General features: G+C 36.0%; 1 protein-coding gene across 3 annotated transcripts in view; it reads left to right on the top strand.

The window, feature by feature from the left end:
* Window positions 1-9,242, top strand: part of Tango6 (transport and golgi organization 6) — an 84,716-nt gene extending 75,474 nt beyond the window's left edge. For all 3 annotated transcript variants that reach the window (XM_069821384.1, XM_069821386.1, XM_069821383.1), the window contains 2 exons: window positions 622-735; window positions 8,564-9,242. In XM_069821384.1, the coding sequence (XP_069677485.1) occupies window positions 622-735; window positions 8,564-8,752 (303 nt within the window). In that variant the 3' untranslated portion in view covers window positions 8,753-9,242. The remainder of the gene's footprint in view (window positions 1-621; window positions 736-8,563) is intronic.
* The last annotated feature ends 4,662 nt before the right edge of the window (window positions 9,243-13,904 follow it).

Genomic DNA, 13,904 nt, shown 5'->3' with positions numbered 1-13,904 from the left:
TTCCTGCTCATTCTCCGACTATTTCACCATAAAACTTATCAACTTCCAGTTTCAAAATGTTCACAACACTAATGGGATTAATGCACATCATAATATAAGCTTCCTATTCAAAACAAAATGTAAACACAAAAATAGTCCGTTCCTTACGAAAGAAACACAAGGACATAACAGAAAATAATACAGACCCAGTACAGACTGTCTAACCATGGACACAACCATCATACAACTGTGTTCATGGATTCCATCTGTATTTTCAGCCACAGAGAGGGCATCCGTCTTAGACGGTCACATTCAGCTGAAGAACGGAATAAGTCTATGCGTTCGAATTTCACGATTTTATATATCGTTAATAACAAAAAGCGACATAAGCGACTATTATCACGTTGTTAATCATACAAAAATTAACTTGTATAATTTTTTTATTCAAATAGCCACAGCCCACTTGGGACGGTTCCCTTGTTAGTGAAGTAATGAGTGCATACAGATGCCTTCATCTTGGAATGTAATTATTTTGTATGGAAAGATTTTGTAATGTAGTCAGTCATTACTGCAAGCATTATAAACTAGCAACCAAACATAAAGTGATGCATTGTCCATTGTTTTCCTGATTTATATCTGCAGATTCTGATGTGTGTTCGAACCATTGTGCAGTCAGACCCAGCAGTAGAAGTTCGAAGAGCAGCAGTGCTAGTTATCACACTTCTGCTGCAGGGACTGGGACATGATACTCTGAAGGTAAGGTTTTCAGTTCTGAATGGATATTTTTTCTAATACTTTATTAATATTGTAATGATGAGAAGTTGGACATTGGCATTTTTACTTATTTTATTTCTATGTACTTAAGTTACAGAACTTAATTCAAAATCCATGATAGGTCATTTAAAAATGCCTCTCCAAGTTTTATAGTGCCTATAAATCCGTATTTTAGGAATAGGGACCTAATATGACCTATTTTTAAAAATGTGTGTTGTGTATTTCACTCCTTAGAATGTTACCTTCATTATACGCGGCATATTTTTTAAGTAAGTACTGTTTTAAAATTTTTCCACAGCAGCACTGCAGTAGCGATTTTGAGCATGCACAATGACTTCCTTCATCGTATAGGAAGCCAGATACAGCTGTGAGCAGCAGTCATTTTGTGTTCCCTTATTGTGAGAGCGTTTCAAAATGTTCATAACAATTGAACAACCCGCCAACTGTGATGTCCAATCAGTGATTCGTTCTTTGAATGCGAGAAATGTTACGCCAGCAGACATTCATCGCCAACTGTGTGAGGTTTATGGGGAAACAATAATGAGTGATGAAATGATGAGGAAGTGGATTAGACAGTTTGAGGAAGGTCGTGAAAATATGCATGATGAGCTGCGGAGCGGCCGACCATCTGTGGTCATGGATGATTTGGTGCAAGTTGTGGATGCGGAACTTCGTGAGGACAGAAGTTTCACAATATCTTTGCTTTCTTCGCATTTTCCACAAATTTCAAGATCAGTCCTCTCCAACATTATGACAGAATGCTTATGATTTCGGAAATTGTGCTCAAGATGGGTGCCAAAAAATCTTTCTGATGACCACAAGAACAAGCGATCCACCTCTGCACTGACTTTCCTCACACAATATGTTGAGGAAGGCAATGCTTTGCTAACGCATATTGTTGCAGGTGATGAGACATGGGTATCTCACATCACTCCTGAATCAAAGCAACAATCATGGAGTGGAGGCACACAGCATCCCCAGTGAAGAAGAAATTGAAACAGACGATATCCACTTGCAAGATCATGTGCACAGTTTTCTGGGACAGACAAGGTGTTTTGCTTGCTGAATTCTTCCGAGGAATGTGACGATCAACAAAAACATTTATTGTGCAACACTACGAAATCTCCATTGTGCAATACAGAACAAAAGGTGTGGAATGCTTTTGCATGGAATCCTTTTGATTCATGATAATGCCTGGTCACACACACAGTGAAACAAACTGAAAATTTCGTCACGTAATTTGGTTTAGAACAATTCGACCTACCTCCTTACAGTCCTGACTTGGAACCAACCGATTTTCACCTATTTCTTCATCTGAAGAAATTCCTTGGTGGAAAACATTTCAACGACGATGATGTGAAACAAGAAGTGCTGACTTGGCTTTCATCACAGACGGCATCATTCTTTGACGAAGGCATACAAAACCTGGTTTCCCGTTACGACAAGTGCCTCAGTAATAGCAGTGACTATGTGGAGAAGTAGTGTAAGGTGTAATATAAGGAATGAAAATAAAGTATTTGGAAGATTATGTTGTGTTATTTAAAAAAAAAAGTGCTGATACTTACTTTAAAAACACACCTCGTAGTATTCAATTTAAAATTGTTTTATTACAAATATTTTTGTTACCTCTAGCATTTTATTATTGAGGCAGAGTTCTTGCAGATGTGTGCACTTGTAAGGAAACAGTCTCTCTAATAATGTACCAAGAAAATATGTTATGTTGGCGATTTTCTTCATACTTTTGTACTGTAACTCAAAACACTTTGTCACTTTCTATTTGCTTAGCGGTTTGGTATGCTTAACAGCAGGCACAGCTTGTCATTAGGTTCACTGAGTCCCCTGTCTCTTGATCCCACTCACTCCTTTCGTAGTTAAAGGTAAGTGCAGAAAAGAAATTGCTGGATGTTCAGATTCCAGCATAAGCAAACTGTAGCCAGTAAAATTGGGTGAAACAGTGAACTAGCAAGAGCTTATAAAACAGCATACAATGGTGGACAAATGTTAAGAAGTAGAGAGAAAGTTTGTAAAAAAAAAAAAAGAAGAAGAAGACGACGTTGCCAATGAAAGTTGTGTCTCTTCTATCACACACACTACCCTTCTCTGACATTCATACTAATCTCTTCAAAATTGCCTAATAGAATAGGCTTCTCGTTTTGTATCACTTTGGAGAGGATGCGGAAGGAGGGGGGTGATACCAATATTACTGGGAGTATGTTTTAGATAAGAATGTAGTATATTTCTAGCAATAATATAACATGTGATATGATTTGCAACGGTAGAAAATAGTGTTAGTGTTCTCCAGAAAACTAACTGTTCAACTCTTCCATAAAAAAAAAAAAATTGAAATGAGGGCTCTAGGGAGACCTCTTCCAATTCTAAAAATTCCTCAGCAATGCTCGTGTAAATGTAAGTCTGTGTGTAGAATATTCAAACTTCAAATTTATTAAATAAATAACTGTATTTGTGGATGTGAAGTCACAAACAAATTGTTCTAGTTCCCAAGTTTGGTCTTTGCTAAAGAGAGATGCTAGTTGGGTAAAAAACACTGGTTTGTGATTTAAGTCATCTGACTCAAAATATTAAAAAATACACAAAGAACTTATGGTTCATAAGAATTCAACACTCGATCTATCAATGCTTGGAAAAGTAGATATCAGGGAACAACTGAACACTGCGTTCAGGAAGAATGTTGAAAGTCATAATGACATACTGAAAGAAAAGCGGCATGTGTTATCGAAAACTGATTGAGTGAAGTTTTGTGATGAATTTGAACTGGCACTGCAAGGACATGACGAAACAACTTCATCATCAGATCCGGAGATCTTTATGGGTTTAATAAGTTTCACATCTGCATTGGACGGTATCCTAAAAGACCACCTGAGTATTGCAGCTGTTTTCAAAGAAACATCAATATTGATATAGAATGATTCGTTGGGTTGCATGCTTCAAGTATGTCGTGAACAAATACTGCCCGAAATAGCTACTGTAGATTTTGTATCTACAATAGCAAATGAAGCGTCAGATTTGTCATTGAAGTATTAACTGATGGTGGTGCTTAGCTGTGTATTGCCAATGGGAAACCAGTGGAAAGATTTTAGACTTTCACGAATCCATATGGTCATGACACTCTTTCATTAGTGAACTGAATCAAGGAAGTTTTTGCAGAGATTCTCAAAACTGACAGAAACTGATCTCCCAAAGCTATGATGGTGCAAATGTCATGAGTAGTTCTAATGCTGAAGTTTAAACCCTAATACAGCAGTATTACCCTTACATTTACTTCATTACACACCCACCAATTAAACTTGATCATGGCTAAGGCTGCAAGTCAGAATACTCAGATCTTTTTGCTAACATCGGAGAAATACCATCATTCTCTGCCAACTCACATCAAAGAGTTGCCATCTTGATGAAATTGTTGGGAAAAGAGTTCCACACAGTTTCAATAAAAAGTAAAAAAATAAATCCATGGCGCTACAGCCCTGAAGGGCTCAGTCGACCAGCCAGCAACCAGCTGCTGGCCTCACGCCCACATGCCGAAGCAGAGGTGGACGATCATCCAACCAGAACGGAGGTATCTTGTGGTTAGCACGATGATCCCCCCAGCCGTTATAGCTGGTTTACTAAACTGGAGTTTCGCTACCTATCGTAGCTCCCCAAGTGCATCATGATGCTGGGTGGCACCGGTCCCATAAACTGGCCGAAATTTCATGAGAAAATTTCTTCCCCCATGAGGACTCGAACTGTGCGCATTCCGTAATGCGAGTCCTAGGCAAGATGCCTCAGACCGTGACACCACGGTGCGGGACACACAGTTCCAATACCAGATGGAATTTTAAGTCAAGAGCTGTCCAAGCGGTGTACAAAAATAAGGACTCTGTTCTGGAGTGTCTGTAGAAGATTGAAAACACAAGAAAACAAAATTCAACCATAAACAAAGTCCAAAGTTTCTGGTTGAAAAGAGAACTTCCGTCTTTTAATTTTTGGTTGGTAGTGTTCTGTAGAATATTATGCTTCATGTAGATATATTCTGCCACCAATATAAAAGAGCACAGCTGATATGCTGAAAATCATTAATGTTCTTTCCTCATTTGAACATAAGTAATGAAAATGCGAAATAGCATACCTGATTTGTGTTCTTACTCTGTTTTTATTATGTAGTAAGGTGCCAGATATATAAAGGATTAAATTTCAATAAAGCCATTTGTAACAACAACATTGCAGCTGAATATGGAGAGGGCGATGAGGAAAAGAGACAAAGTGAAAACACGCACATCTCTCAAAACGTGGCAGTGAAAAAAGTTAGTGACATGATTCTGTATCGGGAAATTTTCATTCACAAATCACATGTTAACAGCAAATCTTTTCAACTCAAAACACTTTCGAAATTATAACAAAACATTCTCCAAGAGAAATCTGAAATCTGTAGTAGACATGTCCATGTCTTAAATTTCAACAACTGAAATCTGAGTTGCAAAAGATTCATATGAAAGATGACCTCAGAAATGTGTCAGGTATTGCAATTTCTCATCAACAATAACGTGATTGAACCATTCAGTGAAGTGGCAAAGCTTCTGAAGATAATAGCAATCATGTCTATGTCTACTTCTGAAGCAGAAAGATGTTTTTCTACAATAAAGCTTTCCATGTCTGTGGTTGCTCAGTGTGTGGATTTCAACTGGAGAGTGATCAACATATTTTCAAAAAAAAAAAAAGAGAGAATGATGGATTTTCACTACAAACATTCAACAAAACCATCCTCTTTCACATTATTGGGTTAGGTGAGTGATTCTTATAGTTTGATTTTATGTTTATTTTATCTGGGAACGAGTTCATGTTTACGAAAAATGTAATGTTGTGACTTATGAGTATTCAATATATGAACACCCAACACCAAATTTCACGAGCTGTCACTGCTAAACAGCCTATATAATTTCCTATCAGTACTGCTGTTTCTGTTTTTATATTTCTGACAAATTTTGAAGTATGAAATAGCAAAACCACTGATTCAGTCATGCATGAATCTGTGGAGGCAGTGGATTTTATTAGTGCACATTTTTTCCCCCTCGACATTTTTAAATGAAATTTGAATTCTTTCTCGTTTTTTCAAATATTAAGTTTAAAAAAATCAACTAAATTTTATTATTTTTATTTCGAATGTAGGATTAAATCTCTTGAAGATCATAGCTAATAGGAAATGGGGATCAGATATCACGACAATGCGTCTGTTTTATAATGCTTATATACGATCAAAATTGACCTATGGATGTGAAATATCGGGAGGAGCATCAGCAACTCATCTACAAAAAATTTCTGTTCTTCAAAACTCAGCCTTAAGATTATGCCTAGGAGTACCAAAAACCACGTCAACTGTTGGCCTAGAAATTGAATGTAATATTCAACCACTCAGACACTATATTACAAAAGGATCTGAAAATACATTTAAAATTGCAAGCCTCATCCAGATCTCAGATGTTCTTCAAACTGTCAGATGATATCATGTGTAATTTCTATAAAATAAAAAAAGAAGAAATACCATTCTATATCACAGACACACTCATTGCTAAAACTCCAATTGTGAACGAAATTCCTCCATGGAAATGGGTGATTCCAGAACATAGCATACAGAATTAGGAAATCATTCCAAAAGTGATCCTCCATACATTCTTAAGTTAGATTCCATGGACCTACTCTGCAGTACATATAAGGATCACCTTCAAATTTATACAGATGGATCTCTAAATCCTAATAATGGGACATCAGGAGCATGGTATTATATTCCAAAATATCAAGAAAGATATTTCATACCATGTTCATCCTCCTCCAGTCTTGACACTGAATTGCTAGTTATTGATGCTACTGTTCAGTGTGTTACTCAAATTTATGAAAAATCTATATGCATACTTACAGACTCCAATATATTAATATAATTAAATATGTATCAAACCTATATGCACATAGAATTATTCCAATTCAGAAACAACTAAGTAAACTAAAAGAACTCCGAAAGGAAATAACATTTCAATGGATACCTAGTCATTGTGGTATATCTGGAAACGAGAAAGTTGATAATATTGCAAAACAGGCAACATATTTGCAACCAAGACCTCTTCAAGTGAGATCTGTATCAAATGCTTTTGCTTCAGTAAGGTCTCATTTTATAAACTTATGGATCAACAATTGGCTCTCTTCTCACAAAGGAAAAATTTTACAGTCTGTACAAAAGAAACCAAATGACCTGGAAATGTACAAAAACTTGCCCAGACATGTTCAAACATTTTTAACAAGAGCCAGAACAGGTCACATTGTCACTCAATTGTACCTACACCAATTTCACATTTCTGATAATCCTACTTGTCTGTGGTGGAAGATCTGGAACACGAGTCTTCTATACTGTCCATCCATAAACCACAAAAGAAGAAAATTAAAATCATCAGTACCAGTTGCAGAAGACACAACCCTGCAGTATATATTGCCTACACCCCAGCTCTGGCTACTAGCAACAGGCATCTATAATGAACACCGATCAAAGTACAACTGAATAGACTGCAGTGGACTACAGTGGACTTTATGTTGTCAGTAAACAGCTGGATACATTAAGAAGATTGATTTCGAATGTAGGAGTTTTTTTTTTTTTTTTTTATGTTTAAAAATTCAAATAAGTAAATTTTAATAAGACAGTTAAGCTCTTTTATTGGTTACTGTTTTTTTTTAATGAAATTGGTTTAATACTTACTGGGTTTTAAGGAACCTGGAGGTTCATTGCTGCCCTCACATAAGCCCGCCATTGGTCCCTATCCTGAGCAAGATTAATCCAGTCTCTACCATCATATCCCACCTCCCTCAAATCCATTTTAATATTATCTTCCCACCTACGTTTCGGCCTCCCCAAAGGTATTTTTCCCTCCGGTTTAATAATTCATTTATTTATATTAAGAATTAGCTTAGTAGTAGGACTGATAGAGATTTGTCTTATTTTGTCACAAGTAAAATGTGGGGGGAAAAATAAGGCATTTAAAGCACTGTAAAAACATAGCTGTTCATCTTAAAAAACATAACATAACATAACAAATACATGAAAATATTTATATTATATTCGCATTTTAGTGCCTATTTTGGATGTTTTTGTGCCTTTTGTTTACCTGTTTTTCACGTTTTAAGTGCCTACATGTCCGAGCTGTGGTTTTTTTCTTTGTACAGAAGAGGGACCTGAAGGTTTACACTGCAGCTTGAGGCTTATTGTCCTATTCTTGTGAATTACTGGGTAGCCAAATGGCCTCACTCTTGTACAAGTATAGCTCACCGCACCATGAACTTAACCCGGGCTATTGTCTGGATGATGATGATATGTGAATTAGTGATGGCAAAATGAGTCCGAGGTCCAATACCTGTGGTTTAATGCAGGAACAACCAATCTCAATGTTTCATCAAACAGAGATAAATTGTGCAATCAGCTGAAAATGCTCCATAGTTTCATATGCAAAATCAACCGAAGTCTATAAAATCTCGAAGAGAGACTTAAGTGCTATAGGCAGTTTGAATTACAGAATTAGTTGTATTTATAATCAACATTAATAATGCAGAGTTGCAACTTTCAGAGAAACGACATTGTTGTTATTGCAGTAAGTCACAAATATTAGGTTACTAACAAAAGAATATCCGAGTTTACTTTAGCAGGTAAAAGTAATTTAGGATTTGTAAAGCTCATCTGTTACAAAGTACAGACGTCATGTTTCATAGGAAAGCTTACCAAAAACATTGTACTTGTTAATGGCTTAATTGTCTCTGTTATTGTTTTGACTGATCGTAGGTTCTGGAAGATATTCTGCTGGATCTGTATAGGACTCTGAAGACCCTGTACCAGCACGAGACAGATGATGTGCTAAAACTTCATGTTCAGCTTGCTCTGGAGGAGTTGAATAAATCAGTTGTGGAATTCTTGTTTCCACAGCCCAAGATGGAGAAGAGAATATTCGTGATAGACCCTCCTGAATCATAGACTGTCCTGGGAATGGTTGTGCTGTGGTTTGATTCTGATTTAAGACATTGACTAATGAATATTTGTTTTGTGAAGCAGTGTTGGGTCGAGAACTGTATCTAGATATGTGTATATGCATAGGCAGAGTGTTTAGAATTATATGTTGTGGTTTCTACTTAATGCACAATTGAAGATATAACAGTGCCAACATTTTTAACTCTTTTATTTACAGCTCGCTGATTATATTGAAAATATGTCAGGCGTATACAAATATATGACTAAATGATGCAATGTTGTAATCATGACATTGTATCAGTTAGATTTTTAAACTATTTTTCATTTGTAAATAGTAATATTGTCAAACAGAAAGAATTATACATCATACTTTGATTTTAATGACTATGAAGTAAGTGTCTAGATACTTCCCAACACTGATAGTAGGGCAGATATTATGTAAGTTACAACAATATCGTATTGTAAATCTTAAAATAAACAGTATGTTGTAAATGAATTGTTGTTTGTTTTTTAAACCTTTTTCTTATTAGCAGGAAAGAAGAAAATGGTATTCAATTTAAATATGTTAACTGAGCAATGTACTGTATTAGAGCACTATTAAATTTAATGGTGTTACTTCCATCTTGGAACAATTACTGAGGAATTATCTCATGAAAATATTATACAGTGTAGTAGGTTTCCATTACTTTCTGCACTTGCGACAGCTATACCGTTAGGGAACAAACTAAACTTTTTTTTAAATGCTGTACCCTAAACAAAATAGACTAGCCGCTAATTCGAAAAATGGCTGTTAAAATGCAGTATTACATAGGCCAATGTTTTTTTTTAGATATGGTTATATTTTCTTACTTTCGACAATGTATAAAAATTATATTATTGTCACCAAAAACAGTATTCTTTACTTCAGTACAAAGGTGTGTCCAGGTTTCATTCCTGGTATACCCCCGGGTAACACAGAGGTTTTTTCCGAGAACTCCGGTTCTCCTGTGGCATCCCAACAAATCTCCATCATCATCTTATCTCATTGTGGGTGTAGCATAGACCAGCCTCCTATGGTAGTCCCAGGACAGTGACTCTGTCGGTAAATTGGTCTACACAAATGGCTTCATATGGATGAATTCCGAAAAGTCGGGTACCCACAATTAGAAGAAAATAAGCTTCAGCACATAGACCATTTTATTATTAAATATCATACAGAAAAAATTGCGCAATCACTATGCACACTGTACAAAACCACACATCTTAATATACCTGAAAACTGTATCTCAAAAGTATTTTGCTATGAGCGAGTTTCTCTTACATTCACTTTTACTTTCCCATTTGAGGAACCAACAATAGTCTCCCAACATGGATTTATCTTAGCATTCCTAACAACATTCTTTCATCTCAGAAATGTCCTGGTGAAAATACCTTGCTCATCACTTGGAGCCCCAAGGTTTTCTGGAAAACTCTTAAGATGAATTTTAAGGGACATTCAGCAAACTATTTCTTTAAAATCGTATCTCCTTAGTAGTAAGATACTAAAAATTCGTATTCATTTATTTTCCTTTTTATTCTTCAGAAAGCCTTTCACCGTTGATTTTAACGATTGCCATGCAGCTAATTCAGTACTTCTAAGTTTAGATTCAAAATCAGCATGTTAGAAAAGTAGTCTAATGTGAGGTGTGACAAAAATATCTTCTTTTAATTTTGCTTTTTTACCTTAGGAAAGGTTCATATCAGGTACTCGAATGCACGTCTACTTTTGTCCAAACCAGAGATGCGAAAAGGGAAGAGAAGAACCCTCGTTAGGATTTACTACTATAGAGGCTCATACTCTACTATCCCTTAAATGCAAATAGCAACAATATTTTGTAAAATCCCCCCTCCCTCACAGTCATGGGCAGTAATTTCCATTATGTAACAATAAATATACCGTTTTAGTAACACCTTTATTTTTTTTCCTTTGTTGTGTTTGGGTGAATTGTCCACACAAATAACTTAAGTTATGTAGAAGGTTAATACACTTCTTATGGCTGACCTTTCTTTTCTATTTCTGTACCTTCACTTTGTAACACTTTAAACTGCACTGTATAACACCTGTCACAGTAAAGCAGAGTGAAAACAGTATGTGTTCGAGCGACTAACCCCCAAGGCATCCCACCACCAATAAAATCAAACAGAAAAGTAGAAGCATGGAGGATCTGTCAGACAACTCAATAAATTATGATAAAATGTGGCATGGTTTTACAAAATTAAACTATGAAAACGAACATTGTGCTAGGAGTTGAATTCATTGTATTCAACTAGCAGATTTTAATTGGTTTATTTTACGACACTTTATCAACTGTGATAGTGATCAGAATGAAGTGAAGGTGATAATGCCAGGGTCCAGTGCTAAAATTACCCAGCATTTGCACATGATGGGTTGAAGGAAAACGAAAGAAACTTCAACTGAGTAACTTATCTCAACCAGGATTTGAACCTGGACCTGAAGTTTCGTAGTCTGACTTGCAGACCACTACTCCACGTGGAGAGGTAGTGAATTCTAGCATGGTTCAGTATTGGTATAGCCTTTTAAGGGTTCATCTGCATATTAACAATCATCTGTTGTACCAATATGATGAAACACAATGGATAAAGTGAAAATAATTGAGCTTGTGTCAGTTTTTAATTAACTGAAAAGCCATAGAAAGAACGTGAAATTGATTTTCGGTTTTCGGGTCATGAAAATGTCATAGTGAATGGAGAGAATTAAATGCAGGTAAGTACATATTTCTGTATTTACATTTTTCCTTATTTTTGTGACACTGATTTTCCCCAATGATGACAATGAATTTTGACTGGGGGAACTTTAACTCAGTAGAGTTCCTACAAGCTTTTGTAGACCTATAGCTAATATCAGTTTTTATTTCAGATCAAGAAGCTGAAGTGGTAGTTAATTGACTGTAATGCTTTTTACAGTCTTTTCTAGGCCCATTGCTGATATAATTTTTTTTTCTTCTTGTTTCAGATATGAGAAGCTGGATATGAGTGTTAACTGGATGTAAGGCTTGCTAATAAGCTATAGAGTGCATACTGCAGTAGCTATGGGCATAAGAAGGGAAGCATAGAGAGCAAATGAGCATCTCCCACCTTCCTCACGAGCCGTGATGTCTCTCTTACCGAGATGCTCTCATGGATTTAGTCTCGCAGTGACAGAATATGTTAACTGTGAAGTCGTGCACAAAAGAGCTAATTCAATACATAGTAGGTTATTTTACGATGCTTTATCAACATCTTAGGTTATTTAGTGTCTGAATGAGATGAAGGTGATAATGCCTGTGAAATGAGTCCAGGATCCAGCACCGATAGTTACCCAGCATTTGCTCATATTGGGAAAACTCTGGAAAAAACCTCAACCAGGTAACTTGCCCCGACTGGGAATCGAACCCGGGCCACTTAGTTTCATGGCCAGACGCGCTAACCATTACTCCACAGGTGTAGACTTTTAATACCTATTTATTAGGCAAATGATGTATTGTAAAGTGTTACGCATTAGAGCACCAGAACGATGAACATGAATATTCTCGTATTAGGACTTTTAGCCTGAATTTTCCATCATTGAATGGGCAACAATTGAATCGGTTTTTTTTTAAAACCCCATAAGTCACTCATTTTTTCATTTTCGTTTTATGTGAAAAAATGAAACATTATTACTTGTATAGTAAATTTTCAGTGACATCCATATATTTCTGTAGTCTTACAGTTTGAGATCGGAAAGTGAAAGGAAGTGAAATAGTTCTTTGTTATTTAGTTGCTGTTTCTAACTCAAGCTTCAATTCAAATATTACTGTGATTTACCGAAGTATATATGATATTTCTGTGCAGGAATTCTGCATTACCATATGATGAAGGATGGGTGGAGTGGAGAAAAATTCTCTCCGGCATTGGGATTCGAACCCTGGTTTTCAGCTCTACATGCTGATGCTTTATCCACTAAGCCACACTCGATTCCAGTTCCGATGCTGAATTGAATCCTCTCAGTTTAAGTTTCACCTCTTAGTTTCCCTTTAGTGGCCAACCCTCATTCGGTATTTTCTGTTTCCATGAAATTTGCAACTCATTCCCTGAATTGAAAAAATTGTTTTAGTGTTATTCCTCTGCTAAGTTAACAGATGTCATTGAAATAGGGAATTTCTGAAAAATCTGATCCAGTATTTTGAAGAAAAAGACAAAATTTTTCTGTTGAGTACAGTATTTCTTTTAATTTTCTTAACAGAATTAATAACAATTTTCATTATGTTCTCCATGGAAGTGGACTTAGCACATAAGGCCTCTTGAAGAACAGTGCAGTGGAGCATCAATATGTCATTTAATTCTTTAGACTTTAAGACAGTTTTGAGTCACTCACGTAATCCTTTATGTTCGCGATCATTGATTTTGCACCATCACTTGCCACGAATACTAGTTTTCCCATGGCAGTTCCCATTTATTAATACATTCTACTAATGTGTTAAAAATATCGCAGTCTAGCGGTATTGTGAAGTGGTACTAAATCTAATAATTCCTCTGAATTGTCAAATTTTCTGTCACACTTCTTAAAAATATTGCTAATTGTAGCATGTAAATGGAAAAGGCTGTTAAGTGCCAAATATGATATAATCGTTTTTAAACTTGAAACCGTTCTATGTGCTGTCGCTGTTGGACTACTGCTAGTTAATTCTTACATGCATGAATGTTGACTCTGTTTTTTTACATATTTTCAAGATGAAAGTGCGAGTTTCTATCTTTCTTTCGTGATTCCTGAACATTTTTGTGTTTGGCACTTTCAGCCTTTTCCATTTACATGCCACAATTGGACTACATAAACATGTTGTTTGTTGTTTTCTAATGCCAGGCATTTGACAATAAAGTCATTTGACCTCTTGCACTCCAATACTTTTCATAGATATTGTCATGGTCAGCCACTGAACCACAGATTTTGAGGTGTTTCGAATCCATTTTTTGATTTGAATTGCACAATGGGCAGTTAGGGGACTGATATATTCCAATTCTATGCAGGTGCTTGGCCAAACAGTCATGGCCTGTTGCCAATCTAAATGGAGCTAAGTTGGGAATTAACTGTGGATTATGATGCAGAGAATTCCATTTCTTTCCTTGAGATTGTGTTATCAAATTTTGTTTGTTGAAGTCTAAG

This window comes from Periplaneta americana, chromosome 3 (assembly GCF_040183065.1).
Source record: "Periplaneta americana isolate PAMFEO1 chromosome 3, P.americana_PAMFEO1_priV1, whole genome shotgun sequence".
Classification (NCBI taxonomy): Eukaryota; Metazoa; Arthropoda; class Insecta; order Blattodea; family Blattidae; genus Periplaneta; species Periplaneta americana.
This window is presented reverse-complemented; position numbering and strand designations above follow the sequence as displayed.